The 18,769-nt window shown below is 37.2% G+C and overlaps 1 protein-coding gene across 4 annotated transcripts in view; it reads left to right on the top strand.

Moving 5' to 3' along the window:
- Nucleotides 1-18,769, top strand: part of TNPO3 (transportin 3) — a 111,366-nt gene that overhangs the window by 87,005 nt on the left and 5,592 nt on the right. For all 4 annotated transcript variants that reach the window (XM_070788138.1, XM_019959055.2, XM_019959056.2 and 1 more), the window contains 9 exons: nucleotides 794-885; nucleotides 2,077-2,153; nucleotides 3,947-4,007; nucleotides 4,810-4,950; nucleotides 7,546-7,662; nucleotides 8,512-8,606; nucleotides 10,017-10,173; nucleotides 11,441-11,608; nucleotides 13,794-13,906. In XM_070788138.1, the coding sequence (XP_070644239.1) occupies nucleotides 794-885; nucleotides 2,077-2,153; nucleotides 3,947-4,007; nucleotides 4,810-4,950; nucleotides 7,546-7,662; nucleotides 8,512-8,606; nucleotides 10,017-10,173; nucleotides 11,441-11,608; nucleotides 13,794-13,906 (1,021 nt within the window). The remainder of the gene's footprint in view (nucleotides 1-793; nucleotides 886-2,076; nucleotides 2,154-3,946; nucleotides 4,008-4,809; nucleotides 4,951-7,545; nucleotides 7,663-8,511; nucleotides 8,607-10,016; nucleotides 10,174-11,440; nucleotides 11,609-13,793; nucleotides 13,907-18,769) is intronic.

Raw genomic sequence — 18,769 nt, 5'->3', positions numbered from 1 at the left:
CAAAGGATATAGCATAATGTGTAATCCTTTGGATGTTGGGGAGATACTTCAGCATTTGGTAGGGATTGTGACACAAGGGAAGCTAGATAGGAAGGATCTGGGCCTTCTGTGCCCACTTTAACCTACCTCTATTTTCTTTTTTAATCTGTTTTATTGGAGTTCCAAGTTAAGATTTTATTTGGGGAAAAGGAGAAAGGGGAGATTTTTGCAACTATTTAAAAGTGAAATAAAGACAAACTTAACTATTACTGTTCTGTTTGAAGCGCTCATTTTTACAGGTAAAGAAACTGATGGTCTGAGAGAATGTCTTACCCAGTTCATAGGGTCTGTTATGGTAGAACTAGAGTTAATCTCTAACTTCAACTCATTCTACTTCTTGGATGATAAGAATTGCCTATAGTACTTATCAACAATAAAGGCTGTCCTTGACCTCTGGGAAATTTGAGAACCATTGTACTATGCTATATAAACTAGCTTTGTCATTGGCCTTGTGGAGATTTTTAAAGTCTTTGAAGGATTGGAAGTGGAGAGACATATTTTAACATCTTTAAACCAGTAGGCTACTGAGGAGAAATAATTTAATATTAACTTCAGTTGTGAATGTCAATGTGAAAGTCTTTATGATCTTCCTAAGCCCAACCATAAAATAACAAAATACTATAATTTTTTAAAAAGTGCTGATCTTTTTAAAAGAATAGAACCAGTTAGCCTTTGTAAGCCATATAATGTAAACCAATGAATTACTTCAGTGTGGCTTTTATTTTCTTCATTTGTGTCATCCTTTGTCTTTCAGGGACAGCACTTGTCCTAGCCAGATTACCTTTGGATAAGATTACTGAATGTCTTAGTGAACTATGTTCTGTTCAAGTTTTGGCATTGAAAAAGGTGAGTCTAATTAAGAGGTGAAACAAATATAGTGTGTTTATATGATAGAAAGAAAAGAGAAGATTCTTTTATTTGCAGGTGGTCTTTTAACTACCTAGAAAAGTCAAGAGAATGAACTGAGACGTTATTAAAATTAATAAATTTATCAAAGTAGCTACATATATGAAATAAGTATTCCCAAATCAATAGATTTTCACTGTATCAGAAATGCCATTTAAAAGATACAGTGGAGAAAACACCATTCAAGTTAACTTCCGAAACCATAACCTACCATGTTTCTTTGAAGACTGTTGCGAAAATGTCAGCTCTTCTCAAATTACATTTATGGTGCAATAGCAATGAGCATACCAATGGTAGTTTTAGGAGAACTTGATGAAATGACTCTAAAGCTCATCTCTAGTGATATACTGGTAGAAGTGTCTAAGAAATTTTAGGAAAGAAGAGGAAGCAATTTGCCTTACCTCTTAAAAAGATATAATAATTTTGAAGCTTTATATTATAAAATTATTATATAAATATATATTATATAGTATAATACATATAATCTATACTATAATAAGAATGTCTATAATATCCTAATCATTATAAAAGTAAATGGGAAAAAAATAATACTGTTTTCCTTTTGTTTTTTAATATAAATTTATTTAAATTGGAAGCTAATTATAATATTGTATTGGTTTTGCCATACATCAATATGAACCCGCCACAGGTGTACACGTGTTCCCCATCTTGAACCCCCCTCCCACCTCCCTCCCCATCCCATCCCTCTGGGTCATCCCAGTGCACCAGCCCAGAGCATCCTGTATCAGGCATCGAACCTGGACTGGCGATTCATTTCACATGTGATAATATACATGTTCAAATGCCATTCTCCCAAATCATCCCGCCCTCGCCCTCTCCCAGAGTCCAAAAGACTGTTCTCTACACCTGTGTCTCTTTTGCACTGTTTTCCACTGTACAGTGATCTATAGTAAAAGTTAATATGCAGTCTTGGCCAGAATGCAGTAAGATGGAGGAAAATAGTTTGCTAATATGAATTTAAAAGTTTTTACCATTTTGAGTAACTTTCAGGAATCTGATTAAGGAAATAGAGATTGAGACAGAGGTTGATGTACAGAGGCATATGTTGCCATGTTTGCTGTAGGTTTGTATGTTTAATGACTGGGTATTAATATCTTTCTGTCTCTTCAGCTGTTGTCTCAGGAGCCCAGCAACGGCATATCCTCAGATCCCACTGTGTTCTTAGATCGCCTTGCAGTCATATTTAGGTAAGAAGGGAAATGCCAGGTTCCTGCCCTGGGTTAAAATCTCTAATGAGACTACTATATAGAAGTAAGAAAGTGTTTTTTTTCCTCAGCTTCTGAGTACCTCCTGTAAACTGCTTCTGTCAGAAGACTAATTTACTCCTATTACAAACTGCAAAGGCAAATTCTAAGAATTTATTTTTGGTAAACTTTTGTCAAAAGACTTTAAAATGTAATTAATTCTTTTGGTCTCTGAATCAGTGATGCTCGAACTTTGAAAAGTGAAAGTGTTGGTCCGACTCTTTTGTGACCCCACAGACTGTAGCCCACCAGGGTCCTCTGTCCATGAAATTCTCCAGGCAAGAATACTGGAGTGAGGAGCCATTCCCTTCTCCAGGGGATCTTCCCTACCCAGGGATGAAACCCGGATCTCCCATACTGCAGGCCGATTCTTTACCATCTGAGCCACCAGGGCAGGCCCTCTCAAACTTCAGCCTGCATCAGAGTCACCTGTGGTGCTTCAGTTCCCAAGGCAGCAGATTGCTGGGTTGCATTCCCAGAGTGTCTGATGGATTGGATCTTGATAGGACCCAAGAATTTGCATTTCTGATAAGTTCTCAGGTGCTATTGCATTGTAGTCCAAAGACCATACTTTCATAATCATTGCTATGTAATAGTGTATGGGGGCAGACAAATAATGAATTCTCTTCCGTGACCAGGTGAAATTAAACCTTTTTTGATGTTAAGAGGAGCCTAATAATTAAAAAAGCATTAGAGCAACAGTATTCAGAGAGTGATCTTTCTTAGTTGCATAATATAACTTATGTGTCATATAGCTATATCTGGAATATCAATTAATACTTGTATAAAAACCTGTGTGGAAGAAGTTGAAACTGAGGTGTTGTTTTAGCTTGTTCTTACCTACAAGTATCTTTTTCTGAGTTGGTATAATGCTTTTCTTGTATAATTAGGGGAGCCCCTGTTGCATACCATTCTGAGAGCGTATTAACAGTCTTATTTCACAATAAATGAAAGAAAATCTGCAAAAGTTGAAATGTCTTAATGTAAAGAAAAATTATATTTTTTTATATTGGGCTTCCCTGGTGGCTTAGCAGTGAAGAATCCACCAGCAGTGTAGGAGACTTGGATTCAGTCCCTGGGTCGAGAAGGGAATGGCTCCTCTCTGCAGTATTCTTGCCTGGGCAATCCCATGGACAGAAGAGCCGAGAGGGAGGCAGTCCATGGGGTCGCAAGAGAGCTGGACACGACTGAGCAACTAAACAACTACGACAGCATATTTTTATTGTTGCTGTTGAGCTTTTTAAAATTAAAGACTTGTTTTCCTTTAAAGATGTTGGTAGTTAAAATCATAGTTTTTGTTTTTTCCTGCTCTCCTTCAAGTTAGTGGATTCTAGAACTAGATAGATAGGTGAATTCAGTGTATTGTGGTGGGCTCACATTGTGTATCATTGAATTTAGACTAGAACTGTGGGAAACATCTTTGGTAGACCAGTTTCAAAAGCTTTTACCTTCTGAGTGCTGGGAATGAAGCAGTACTTGAGTTTCTGTAGTGGATTCGGATAACTTGAATATATTTATTAATTTGGAAAAAACTACATATTCAAGTTTATGAAAGAAAAAAAAAATGAAAAGGATAGTTGTAGTGCCCCATACCTGCAGCCCATGTACCCAGAGTTGACTATCTGGTTTTCTTTAATTGGTGAGAATGATACTAAGTAAACTAACAGGGATTAGGGCTCTGTGTCCTTGATGAAATTGCTCTTCTTTCACTAATTTGGATCATTGTCTTTCCCCAGACACACCAATCCCGTTGTGGAAAATGGACAGACTCATCCGTGCCAAAAAGTCATACAGGAAGTAAGTATTAATCGATGCCTGTGAAATAAAGCTTTCTTCCTTTTTCCTTATAAGACTCTAGGTAACTAAAGTGAGAAGGTTCTGTCTTCTAGGTTCGTAGGAAGATTCAGTTTGTTGATATGCATTCAGTATCAATGAAAAGATGAATGGAACTATCCAACTAAATGTTTTTGATTTTAGATTTGGTAAGAAAACAGGCTGTAAGGAAACACAGTGAAAGGCCAAAGTAAGAAGAGATTAACTGTGTGAATCCTAGAGTTGTTGAGAGGCCTGGTCAGTACTGGCAGAATGTTTTTGACAAAGCTGATTAACCATCATAGCTTCCTCTTTGACAGTACTTCCTTTGTAAAAACTCAGAGTAACATGAGGATCAGAGGGCATGGTTTGAGAAGTGCTTTTCAGACTTAAGGGGAGAAACACCAGTTATCCTTGAGTGTTCATTGGTATCAGATATCTCTTCCTTTAACTTGTTCTACTTCTTCCCATCCTAAATCAGAAGTTCAGAGTTTAGGAAAATAGAGATCTTTGTCTTTTTAGTAAAATTAGTCATGCTTCTCTTCTGTTGTAAAGAATTACTGTGCTTCCCTTTAAGACGTGGTTGTTTTTATTGATGGATAGTGTATTGAACCCCAGCACATAAACACACACCCACTGACCAGAATCAGTCCATGTGTGTTCCTGTAAAGAAAGATTTCCCCAAATTATTTAAAAGTCAAATCAGTTTTTACCAACTTGGGAGCATTTTTCTCAGCACTTAGTTGTTCATTATTTTCTTCCTGTGCTCTTTTCACTTTCGACTCAGATATGGCCAATTTTATCTGAGACTCTAAATAAGCACCGGGCTGATAATCGGATTGTAGAGCGTTGTTGCAGGTGCCTCCGTTTTGCTGTTCGCTGTGTAGGCAAAGGATCCGCAGCCCTGCTGCAGCCACTAGTCACGCAGGTGAGTTCCCTGAAAGATGGAAAATGTAAAGGATACAGAGTTTTGAAATAGGAGGCTTTAGAACAAAAGCTCTTGCTAATGAAATGAAACACTTCAATATTTCTTAAATACAAACTAAAAAATATTTGAAAGATAAGTAGTGCCTGTGGTGGGTGTGTTATTTTTATGGTAAATAGCCTGTAATCTGTTCTGTGTAGTAATAGTCTAAATAGCACCACATCTTAGTGTAAAATTCATACATGGGAATGATGTTAATGAATCAGCTCTTATGTATTAAGCATTTTATATTAATTTCCTTTCTGAAAATGTGGCAAGTCAAGCTTTGCTATTTCTGGCCTAAAGAGATTTTCTTTTTTCTTCACCATAGTTAGTTGTTCATATAAGTGTCTTATTTGTCAGGAAATAAATTTGACTCTTTCAATCAGCATGATTGGTATGTAATTATGGTGATGTGGCTCTTGTACATGGCTCTCTGAGATCATATCATCTAGAATATTCTTTTGAGATGCCTATGACTAGTGACTTAATTTACTAAGTAATTTATGCTGGGGCCCCAGCCTAACAGCAGGGCCAGAACTAGATTTAGGCAAGTGGGCTGCCATGACCTAGAATTGATGGAGGCAGGGCAAAGTGCCAATCTTGCATTTGCAGGACTCTGAGCAAGTACCTTCTCAAATTTTGCACTCATCTGTGAGGAAAGCTACTACAGGGCTTCAGGCTAGACCTCACCCACTCAACCAGAAGTGGCCTTCTCCAACTGGGCAGGGCATCTATTGGACCGACCCTGACAGTGAGTGCCCCTCAAGTTCTTAAGTTCTGCCTCACTCTTAAGGAAGCTCTTATCCTGAACCAGGGTCATCCTGTTGCTGTGTCAGTTGACACTTACATGATCATGCTTCCTTAAATTATAGATTTGATTGAAGTTTGTAAAGGTAAATATGTTAACAGAATTTTTTTAGTGATTTTTCTGCGTTTACTATACCCTGAGTACAACAGTATGTGTTACATTTAGACTGTGTTCAGTTCTGGTCAAGTGTCTTCTTCAGTGCAGTACATCATGGGTCTTATACAATGTGGTTTAATTCCCCTTTGCTATTGGAGGATATGCCCATGACTTCTGGGCTTCCCTGGTGGTTCAGATGGTAAGGAATCTACCTGCAGTGCTGGAGACCTGGGTTCAATCCCTGAGTTGGGAAGATCCCCTGGAGAAGGGAGTGGCTACCCACTCCAGTGTTCTTGCCTGGAGAGTCCTATGGGCTGAGGATCCTGGCGGGCTACAGTCCATGGGGTCACAGTCAAACAGGACGAGTGACTAACACTTTGAGTCATGACTTTTATATTGCTCTTATTCCAGTAGCATAGGGTAGCATCTTATATAGGAGGTATGTTCAAAAGTCTGTACATGTGACAAAAAACCTACAAATTTGAGGTCACTAAACTCCAGCCAGTGGGCTTGCCACTTGTTTTTGTAAATAAAGTTTTACTGATAGTCATGCGTAATCATTTAAGTATTGTTTATTGGCCATTTTTGTGCTTCAGTGGCAAAGTTAAGTGATCAAAAGTTTATAAAGCCAGCAGAGCCTAAAACCCTTTGCTATCTGGCCCAGCCTGTAACTTATTCATTAAGTACAGCATACAATTTTGAGTATACAACACTAAACAGATTCATAGCTTCCATCTCGTATTCTTTTCTCGTGCCATATGCTGATAAGAGCCAATTACTGGACCCTTCCACCCCACCAAGATCAAAGAACTGAATTTATGTAATAAGATCAAAACATGTGTGTTATGATGGCTTTTTTTTTTTTTCTTTTTGCCTCACTTCTTGACTTGCAAGATCTTAGTTCCCCGACCAGGTATTGGACTCCAGGCCCCAACAATGAATGCACTGAGTCCTAACCACTGGATGACCAGGGAATTCCCATGTGATGGTATTATTTTGAATAGATGAATGTATGGTGGCCTAATTTTTGTAGGATAGAAGGGTAAAAATTCTAAACAAATATTTTAAATACTTATATTGTATTAAAATTTTTATTCTCTAGAGGTCTAGATAATCTTGATTAGAAACACTGTTCTTTACCCAAAAGATTAAATAAGAGTTTATAAACCAATTTAAACAATGCCTTCTGTCTCCTCTAAAATGAGGGGCATTTGATACTTTGTTCCTACTGTGATTTTTTTTTTTTTTTTTAAAGAATCATCTTTAATGCATATAAGAGCAACCTGTTGGTTAGAAAGTTTAGGTATACTTTAAAAAAAAAAAAAAGAAAGTTTAGATATACTTTATTAGGGCATTGCAAATATAACAGAAGCCTCAGATAATAACTTATGAATGGTTCCAGTCTGTAGTATTATACAACTCTCCTACAGCATTGTTTTGAAAAGGTGAAAGGTTGAAGGCTTGAAAGAACTCTAAATAGAGTACTTGCAAATTATTGAGCCCTATGGTTTAGAAAATGTTTCCAACAAGCTTTATTACGTTGTCTTAAAGAGAAGAGACCAATCTATCTCAGAATTTCTTCCCTCAGACAGCTACCTAAGCTGACACTCTGAGAGATGAATAATTGAACTAATTGGTTTTTCCCTTGGCAGATGGTAAATGTTTACCAGGTACATCAGCATTCCTGTTTCCTGTACCTTGGTAGTATCCTTGTGGATGAATATGGCATGGAAGAGGGCTGTCGGCAGGGACTACTAGACATGCTCCAGGTATGTTCTCTTGGAGGGTCTGAAGGCCTAGCAGTGTGTTCTTCACCATGTCTTTAATTCTGTTGCTTTTAGTTTGCTTTTCAAGCATAATGATTTCCTAATATGGAGGTAGATCTTCCTAGTTATTCTGTGGACAGGCCTGCTTGGAAGAATGAGAGAGAGATTGACCACACAAATATGCTGGTCATTACAGTTATTGCTGTCTAATTTATGTTCTTCAGAGATAGGATTTTTTGGGAAGGTGGGCAAGTGGATTTAAAATAAAGGATCTCTTAGCTCAAGCATGATTGTATTTTTAATGTCTTGCCTGAACAGCCAGTGAACTAGTTTACTTAGCAGGGATGGTCTCACCTTAGGGTAAATAGCAGGCATTGGAAAAGGCTTCTCATATACTGCTTTTACCCTCTCCTAGTCAAAGAGGGGAAAATATATTAGGGAGTTAAATCATGGTGCTCCTTTTCCCAAGATGTCTTTCCCTTTAAAATTGCCATTTCATAATTATTATTATTAAAATGTCAGCTACTCTCTTAGTTGACCAGATCATATCTAGTATATAAGCACAGTTGTCACTTTCAGAAACTTCTAAAACTTTGAGATGACATCTATCCAATTTCATCAACAGAAGTCTGTACCCTAAACCCTTTCTGAAATGTAGGCCTCATATGTGAAGACTGTTTATGTCAACTGAGAAGGATTTTTGTCTTCCCTTTCTTGATCTGAATCTCATCACAGTCTTTTTCTTATCTGTGCTTTACCTCTTTGTTCTCTGTGTATGTTGTGATATTTAGCAAGTCTGAATCCCATGGCATTTATTTACAAGCATTTGTTTTAAAATCGTTTCTGTTTTAGGCACTGTGCATCCCCACCTTTCAGCTCTTAGAACAGCAGAATGGACTCCAGAATCACCCTGACACAGTGGATGACCTATTCAGGCTAGCCACAAGGTCAGTCCTTCTGAAAAGCAACCTTTTCTTTTATTGATCATCCTCATCATTGCTTGGTCTTGTCACCTAACACTTACCTGTTTCCTTCTCTGTAAAATGAGGTAAGAGAAGTAGGTAGAGTAATTATTCATAATCCAAAGTTAAATCGTGAACCAGACTATTCCCATAAATGAAGAAGAGTTGGATAAGTACAAGGGGAAATAACTGAGCTCCTTTCATAAAGGAGGGAACACACCCATGACAATAAAAATGAGTTTTGCAAGAACATTTGACTAGACAGTCTCTAGAATCCTGTGTGGTTTTAATGTTTTGTGCTACTATGATGTCATGCTTTACTTCAGCTTTTTCCTTGAGAAGCTTGGCATCCTTAAAATATAATCATATCTCAGAATACAATTTTTTTAGACTTTTAAGGTACTTTAAAAATTATCTGGTACTGTACTTCCCATTTCTGCTCCTAGCCTGCAGCCCTATTTGTTGCTTGTTTGTATTCATTCTTAGTCCCTAGCTCAGGAATTTGATCCAAATCAGTTGGTAATGAACACTTTTTTTGGTTAGTTTTTGGACAAGTTAGAAAACCTTTTTTATTTATTTATTAATTTTTTGAGTTGGTATGAGAAAAATTGGGTGGGCCGTCAACCTGTTTTCCTGGTGTGTTTCTTGAAAAATTAATCTCAAGAGATTCTCTTTGTACAAATGATTGCCTGGTAAAATAAATTTGGAATGTTATTTTACTTTTTCTTGGAGATTTTCTATGAACATTAGAGGATCTGAGAAAATTGGGAAGTATAGAGTTCCCATATACCTTTAGCTTCCCCCTTCCTTCCCTCACAGCCTACCTTGCTATCAACATCCCCCACCAGAGTGGCCCATTTATTAAAATTAATGAACTTCCATTGCCACATCATTTTTAAAGTACTTACTTTACATTAGGATTCTGTCTTGGTGGTTGTCTTCCAAGCGTCTTGTTTAGTCTCTAAGTCGTGTCTGACTCTTTGCGACCCCATGGACCATAGCCCATCAGGCTCCTCTGTCCGTGGGATTTTCCAGGCAAGAATACTGGAGTGGGTTGCCATTCCCTTCTCCAGGGGATCTTTCCAACCCAGGGATCAAATCTGTATCTCCTACATTGCAGGCCAATTCTTTACCATTGAGCGACCAGGGAAGCCAAGGTCTTTCTATGGGTTTGGACAAGTGTATGACATATACCTATCATTACAGTAGCATAGAGCATAGTTTTAGTACTGTCAGTATCCCCTATGTTTTACCTATTCATGTTCCTACCCTCCACTCCGTCAATCCCTAACAACCATTGATCTTTTTACTATCTCCCTAGTTTTGCCTTTTACCCTGGCTACATTTGTATAGCCTAATTTTGTAATTTTTACCTTGCCTATCTTTCCATACCAGGTTTATTCAGCGTAGCCCTGTTACTTTGCTGAGGAGCCAAGTTGTCATCCCTATCTTACAGTGGGCCATTGCCTCTACTACCTTGGACCACCGGGATGCCAATTGTAGTGTCATGAGGTTCCTACGAGACCTCATCCATACAGGGGTAGCCAATGATGTAAGTACAAACAATGTATTAAATAGTTTTTCTACTTGTATCTCATTATCACCTCATATATCATTCCTTAGGGAAAAAGAAACATCTCATTTGATCTGTGTTGGTAGGTATATTCCATAGTGGATCATTCACTAACCAAAATATCAACTAGTAGATTTAAGACAACCTATACTACGTGTTGTAAGCGGTGTAAACTAGTCTAAACTGTCTCTGCTTCCAAGCCATTTGGTGTCTAATTGAAGAGAGAAATAGAGTTGTAAAGAACTAAACAACAGCAGCAAGGCAATATTTGATTGTCAGATAAGTGATAAAAGTTGTGATTGCTGAGATCAGAGGAGGGAAAACTCTTTGGAAAGAAGTAGGTTGGGATAACTTTTTGGACTAGGAGAGACCACAGTGGAGCCATTTGGATGGATTGGAGGAAAATCTAAATGGGTATATAAATCATAATCAGAGAAAGGACTAAGTTTGTTAGTAGATACTTCAGAGACCTTTTTGGCTGGAGGTAAAGTGGTTCACAGAATTTTCAAACGTTGATTTGACTAGATGTAGAGTAGAATTGAAAGTAAGGAAGAACAGTGAAGAAGTAAGTATGTTGTAGACTAATTGAAGAGTTTTGACAGTAGAAAAAAGAGAGGGAAAGAAGACAAATAGCTAGAAGTGAAAGGCACTTTTAAAGGTTTTTTTTCAACATATTAGAAATACGTATATTCAAAGACTAAAAGGAATAAAATAAGTAAGATTTTTTTTTTTAATTTATTATTTTTGTGGCCACACAACAGCATGTGGGATCTTAGTTCCTTGACCAAGGATCAAACCCAAACCTCCAGCAATGGAAGTGCAGGATCTTAACCATGGATCCCCAGGGAAGTTCCTAAGTAAGATTTTTTTGATAGAGAAGATTAGATATTTGATAGAAGTCTTCTTTTTTCAGTTGCTTTTTAAAAAAGAAAATAGGAATACTTTATTTTTTACCAGAATAAAAGGTTAAAAGGATCACTACCCTTAATCTCTAACCATTGTTTCTCTTCTGTGTTCTATTCATGAAAAACCTTAGAGTTAAGGTTAATCTCAACTGAAGCCCTTACCCGTTTCCTTGAAACTAAATTCTTAATATTTTCTTCCTTGTGACAAGACAGTGCACCTTGTGAGTCCAGCTATTATATATAGTTTCTTTTCTGAGAAAGGAAATTATTAAAGGGGAAAGAGTACTTGCTCTTCAGAAAGTTGAAATTAGCACTTCCCTGTTGTTCCTGTTTTCTTACAGCATGAAGAAGACTTTGAAGTACGGAAAGAACTAATTGGACAGGTGATGAACCAGCTTGGACAGCAGCTTGTAAGCCAGCTGCTTCACACGTGCTGCTTCTGCCTCCCCCCATATACCCTACCCGATGTGGCCGAAGTGCTCTGGGAGATCATGCAGGTTGACAGACCGGTAAGACTGTTTTCATAAGGAACCCACTTCCAGTCCTGGATAGTTTCTTGAGAGGCTGACTCTAACTTTGAAACTAGTCCTATTGTATGCTCTTGGAACATAATTTAGGCACATTGTTAAGTTTAATTGTTAAATAAAGGAGCCAATAGAAGGATTCTAGAGAATACGTTTGTGTCACTCTAAGAATCTAATACAGTAGTATTTTTGTTTTTCAAAAAAGTACTCTTTGAGCCCTTGCGGCGTGACAAGTTTATTCCAAACGTCATTGATAAGAGAAATAAAATTTCTGTGCTCTTACTTTTTAATAAATATATTTGGTTTCCAGGTAACAAAAACCTTATTATATACATTTAACTTTACAAAAAACGTTGAATTTGTAAGCCTTTGTTATCTCTTATCTTTCTGATCATGACCTTTCTAACAGGCGTTAAGATGATATGTCTTTATAGTTTTAATTTGCATTCCCATTATGATTGGTGACACTGAGCATTTTGGTGTATCTGTTGGCTTTTCATGTATCTTCTTTCAAGAAACGTTTGTTGAGGTCCTTTGCCCGTTTTTTAACTGGGTTATTTGGTTTTTTGCTAGACTTCTGTGGGTTGGTTCTTTATGTATTTTAGATACTAACCTCTTACCAGGTATATGGCTCACAAATACATATTTTTTCCCATTCCTTAGGTTTTCTTTTTACTTTGTTGATGGTTTCTGTGCAGAAGCTTTCAAGTTTGATGTAGTTTCCTGTGTTTATTTTGCCGCTTGTGCTTTAGGTGTCGTTGCCAAAAAATCATTACCAAGACCTATGTCACAGTACTTTAGGCTTTTGTATTCTTCAAGGAGTTTCATGATTTCAGGTCTGTGTTCAGTCTTTAACCTGTTTTGAGTTACTTTTTGTGAGTGGTGAAAAGTAAGAGTCTAGTTTCTTTGTTTTACATGAAAATATTCAACTATCCCAGCATTGTTTATTGAGAAAGCTATCTTTCCTACTTTGGATATTCTCATCTCCTTTGTCCTATATTAGTTGACAGTATACAATTTAGTTTCGTAGTGTTTTTTTTCGGGGGATACTGTGGTTAACTTATGGGTCATTTTGGATGCCAGAATGTTGTCAATTAAGAGTTTGTTCTTCCTGTTTGCCTCTGCTTGTTTCTGTCTAAGTGGTGTGTTGTCTTCCTTGGAGGCAACACTTCGAGCATTCTGTGGTACTTTAAACATTTATAGTGGAATATTACTTTTGGTCTAGTCTGTGGTGATCATGTGCTTAGTCACTCAGTCTGTGTCCGACTCTTTGCGACCCCATGGACTGTAGTCCACAGGCGTGTGTGTCCATGGGATTCTCCAGGCAAGAATACTGGAGTGGGTTGCCATTTCCTTCTCCAGGGGGTCTTCCTGACCTAAGAGCTCGAACCTACATCTCTTGTGTCTCCTGGATTGGCAGGCAGATTGTTTTCCACTGTGCTACCTAGGAAACCCCATTGTGATCATAAATTAACATAGTGGAAAAACACATAATGTAAAAAATTTAGGTATAAAAAAGTTCTTTTACAGCTAAAAACTGTGACCAAAGCATACATCCTACTTAAAGACATGAAGAAAAATTAGAGCCAAAAAAGAAAACAAAAGGAGCAACAAGATAGAATTTTCTTAACCCAAAGACCAGGCAGTTATCACAAAGGAACTGACTGGATGTGACTTCTACTGAGAGAAATGACCTTAAAATCCTTAAGATTCTGGATTCATATTTGTATATACACTTTTTTAAATGTTTACTTGTTTTACTTTTTGACCCTGCTCTTTCTAGTACCTGAACTTTTGCTTTGGGTTGCCCTTGATCTCTAAGCTCAAAAGATTTTTGGCAGCAGTCTGATTTTTAAAATATTGCATAAGTTTAATGATAGAAACAATAATAACTTCATCCAGAAGAGACTTTACTTCCAAGGTAGAGGGCTTCATCTGAACTGATGTCTGCTGCCCCCTTGAAGGGAGCCTGGGCATGCCTTTATAGACTGTTCCAACCTTCAGTAGGTTGGAAGGCCAAAAACAGTACTTCTGTTAACTCCTTTATTTACTTCCAAGTGGAGCACTAATGCTACGAAGGAAAACTTGTGGGTTTTTGTTATTACCTGTAGGGTCTCAATTGAGTAAGCCCTGCCTCCTTTTAAAATGCTTATCCTTCTTCTCTGTACAGACTTTTTGTCGGTGGTTAGAGAATTCTTTGAAAGGTTTGCCAAAGGAGACAACAGGGGGAGCCGTTACAGTGACACACAAACAACTTACAGATTTCCACAAACAAGTCACCAGGTGAGTGATCAACAGCAGCTGGCGTATGTGGAAAGAATATCTTTGTTTCTTATATCATCTTAGTTACAAATATACCCAGTAATATTTTTGTGTGTATACCTTTATAAATTAAAATTTTGTGTCTTCTTAACTCTTGAATTGCACAAATTGGTGTTGGGAACCAATCTGTGGGGAAATACCACCATGTGTGCCTGTTTTATTGTTCATATGTATCAAACATATCCTAATAGGTAAGTGGAAGCATTGTGTCTTCCAAGAGAACAACAGTGCCTTGAACAGCTCACTCAGTTCAGTTCAGTTCAGTTCAGTCGCTCAGTCGTGTCTGACTCTTTGTGACCCCATGAATCACAGCACGCCAGGCCTCCCTGTCCATCACCAACTCCCAGAGTTCACTCAAACTCATGTCCATCGAGTCAGTGATGCCATCCAGCCATCTCATCCTCTGTCGTCCCCTTCTCCTCCTGCTCCCAATCCCTCCCAGCATCAGAGTCTTTTCCAATGAGTCAACTCTTCGCATGAGGTGGCCAAAGTACTGGAGTTTCAGCTTTAGCATCATTCCTTCCAAAGAAATCCCAGGGCTGATCTCCTTCAGAATGGACTGGTTGGATCTCCTTGCAGTCCAAGGGACTCTCAAGAGTCTTTACCAACACCACAGTTCAAAAACATCAATTCTTTGGCACTCAGCTTTCTTCACAGTCCAACTCTCACATACATATATGACCACTGGAAAAACCATAGCCTTGACTAGACGGACCTTTGTTGGCAAAGTAATGTCTCTGCTTTTCAATATGCTATCTAGGTCCAATATGCTATCTAGTGAACAGCTCACTATCCTTCAGGAAATCTGTATCTTTTAAAGTCCTTCCCAGCCCTTATCCATATTCAGGGGTCAAGAATGCAGGTGTCTGACTAGGTGAACCAGTGGTTGTAAAATATTATGGAGTGATGTAGACTGATTGGGAAATTTTTGCCATGCCTAACTTAGAAGATAGGCAAATTCTAATTGAATGCAGGCCAAACGAAACCTCTCTCTGGGACACATTAGTCCCATGAGCCACTTGCTTACAACCTAGTTAAAATGTTAAGTATACATGTATGGGTTTGTTGGGTTGGTTTTTTTTTCTTACTGTAAACATAAACATTTTAAATATAGCTACGTAGTCTTCCTAATTACAGTTTTATAGCTGTAAGACATTGATTTCCTTACAGTGCCTCTATTAATTTTCATTTTTTTAGTATTATGAGTAATACTTAATATCTAGCCTTTAACTTCTTTTGACTCTTTTCCTTAAGAAATAATCACTGACTCAAACTTACGTGACTTTTATGGTTCTTGATAGTATTAACAACAGCAGCTTAAACTGGATTTTGTAACTCTGTGTTAACCTTGCTCTGATATTTCTTTTTCTGTCTAGTCTTTAGAATTTTGACTAAATTTTAGGCAATGGCTTATATTCATACAGTTGTGTAATGATTTTAGGTCCAAAAGTGAGTTATTGCAGTAATGTTTGTAACAGTGGAAAAGAAAAAGGAAAAAAATACATGTGATGATACAGAAAATATATATAAGATATAAAGGGAGAAAAAACTATCATATAACCCAATTTGCACTTAAGATTTTTTTGATTTAAAATTTTGATAAAATACAAACAAAATTTACTGTCTTGACTTTTTTAAAACCATTTTTAAGTGTATTATTCAGTAGTATTACTACATTCACACTGTTGCGGAATTAACCCCAAATTTTTTTTATCTTGCAAAACTGAAAGTATATTTATTAAACAACTCCCCTTTCTCCCCCTTCCTCTAGCCCCTAATAATCATTGGTCTACTGTCTTAAGTTTCAGTTCGGTTCCGTCGCTCAGTCGTGTCTGACTCTTTACTCATAAAATGAAATCATATAGTTTTTGTCCTTTTGCGATTGACTTAGCATAATGTCCTTAAGGTTCATCCAGCATTGTAGCAGGAATCAGAATTTCCTTCCTTTTAAAGGCTGAATAACATTCCCTTGTATGTATATGTTGTATCTTCATCCATTCATCCTTTGATGGACATTTGGTTGATTCTGCCTCTTGGCTATTGTGAATGATTCTGCTATAAACATGAGTGTATAAATATTACTTCAAGACCCCACTTTCAGTTCTTCTGGACGTATACCCAGAAGTGGAATTGCTGAATCATACGGCAATTCTGTGTTTAATTTTTTTTTTCGCGTAACTGCCATACTGTTTTCCATAGCAGCTATACCATTTTGCATTCCCATCAGTGGTGCACAGGTTCTAATTTCTCCATATCTGTTTTTATTTTTGTTGCATGTGCTTTTGGTGTTACATTCAAGAAATCATTACCAAATATAATGTCATGAAGCTTTTCCCCAATATTTTCTTCTGAGAGTTTTATAGTTTTGGGATTTACACTTAGGTCTTTGATTCATTTTGAGATAATTTCTGTATGTGATGTATGTTAAGGGTCTGACTTCATTCTTTTGCAGTTTTCCCTGCACTGTCCATTTTTCATTGAATGGTCTTGGTACCCTTATTGAAAGTCATTTATATGTAAGGGATTTATTTCTGGACTCTCTATTCTATCCCAGTGGTTGTCTTTATTTCAGTCTCATACTGTTTTGATTATTATAGCTTTGTAATAAGTTTTGAAATTGGGAAATTGAGACCTCCAACTTTGTTTGTTTGTTTGTTTTCAAGAGGTTTTTGGCTATTTGGAGTCCCTTGAGATTTCATATGATTTCTTTTTTGGACTCTAATCCTAGGTTTATTCAACATAATCCTTTTACTCTACACAACAAAGTAGTACAAACACAACATTATCTAAAATACTACAAAGTTACAAAACTCAAAACAGAAAATTTATAGTACTGAGTCAACAATAAAGGCCAAAGAAGCAGTGTACACATTGCTGAGGTCAGCTGCCTCGCCACCATGAATACCAGCACAGCAGGGGGAACTGTGTTCATATGAATTTTAGGATAGGTTTTTCTGTTTCCACAAAAAAATGTCATTGGCATTTTTGACTGGGATTGCATCGTATCTGTTGATCACTTCATTATAGCATTGACTCCTTAACAATATTGGGTTTTCTAATCTGTGAACATAAGATGTCTTTCCATTTATTGGTGTCTTTAATTTCTTTCAGTCACATTTTATAATTTATTTTACTCTTTTTCATGCTGTTGTAAATGAACCAACTTGTACTTTTAAAAGCTGTTCTATTATATACACACACACACACAGGCTACTTTATTACAAATAATCAGTAGTAAATTTATGGAAAGATGTACATAAGATTTTCCTAACCTGTGCTATTTGTTGTTTTTTGTTTTCATGAGCATAGTATATATATACTTTTACAATTAAAACCAGACCTAGGTTTTTAAAAGGAGATAAAACTAAATGTTAATCTTTTTTTGTGAGAATTGATTTCTTGTTACTCTCAAAAATAGTTTACTTTCTCATTCCCCAGAGTCTCCAATAATTTTGTTAATGTTAAAATCCCTAATCTTTGAGTATTACTTTTTGTAGTTTACAAAGTGGCCTAACTTCATGTCCCAGAAATAACTGACTTTGGGCCACAGATCAAGTGACATGCATGACTTAAAAATAGCATGTGACTGCCTTCATGACATATTTTGCCAAAGGAGGAGATCTCCTCTCTAGTAGAGAGTCATATACTAATTTGGATAACCTTAAAAAACTCTCTCTTTTTGTTTTTTTTTTAAACTATGAATCTTCCCAGTAGAAGTAGTATTCTACCTACAAGGTGTCTCAGGGGAAAGAAGTATAACAGTTGTTTCTCTCTGCTTCTGTTTTTCTCTGTTTTATCCAGTGCTGTTCTTTAGAAGGACAGGATCGTATTGGCCCTAGATTAGGGCGAATGAGAGAATGGGGAGAACCTTCAAAGGAGGACTGGGCTTAAAGTCAAGGCTGTTGGTTTGAATCTTGCCACTTACTGTTACTTTGCAGGAAATTTTTTATCTGTAAAATAGGGTTAGTGATACCTAGCTTATAGGGTTATGGTGAAATACCAAGTAGAAATTTAAAGATGATCTGGCACGTAGTAGGTGATCAGTGAATGTTAGTTCTCTTCTTGGAAAAGAGCCTGCCAGAATGTCATTATGTACTTGCAAAACTAGCTAGAGCATGTCTCCCTCAGCTCTAAGGCAGCCACCCACACATGGAATAAGTCTCTACCAAGTTCACATTTCCTCATCCAGACTAATACATGATAGATAGAAATACAGCATAAGTCTGAAATAGAAGTCATGGACATTCCATAATGTAAGGAAAATCTTGAGGCTAGGAATATGAACCCAAATAATGCATCGCTTTAAACAAAAATATCTGTGATCTTTGTCCTGTAATACAGGAAAATAAGATACATTATCAACCTGGGCTGCTTGATTTCTTACTGCTAAGCAAGTTTTACAGCTCCTCCTTTAGCAGGCTGTGACATATGGTGGGAAATGAACAGAAGTAAGAGGTAATATTGAGGTTCTAGAGAAAGGATTTGAAATTGCTCACCTCCTCTTAGTAATTCTCTTTCTCTAGTGCGTGTATTGCCCTTGAACCTTCTGTTCCACACATGACTCAGTCTCCCTTTTGGTTTTAAGGTCCTGTTACTCCTGCCTCAACATGCTGCTTTGTTTGCCATCCTAGCAGGGAGGGTAAACTGGTTCCGTTTCATTTCAGCAAGTCCAAGCCTGTTTCTCATATGTACTGGTAATTAATTCCCTGGCATGTTTAGCTGGCCAACTTGAAGAAAACTGGAGTTTTTCATTCTGAAATATCATTCTTGCTTTCCAGATACTACTAAGCATGTCCAGAAGAATTTTTGCTGTCATTTCCCATT

The sequence above is a fragment of the Bos indicus genome, chromosome 4 (assembly GCF_029378745.1).
Source record: "Bos indicus isolate NIAB-ARS_2022 breed Sahiwal x Tharparkar chromosome 4, NIAB-ARS_B.indTharparkar_mat_pri_1.0, whole genome shotgun sequence".
NCBI classification, from domain to species: domain Eukaryota; kingdom Metazoa; phylum Chordata; class Mammalia; order Artiodactyla; family Bovidae; genus Bos; species Bos indicus.
The sequence above is the reverse complement of the archived record's forward strand: the minus strand, read 5'-3'. Positions and strand labels throughout refer to the sequence as shown.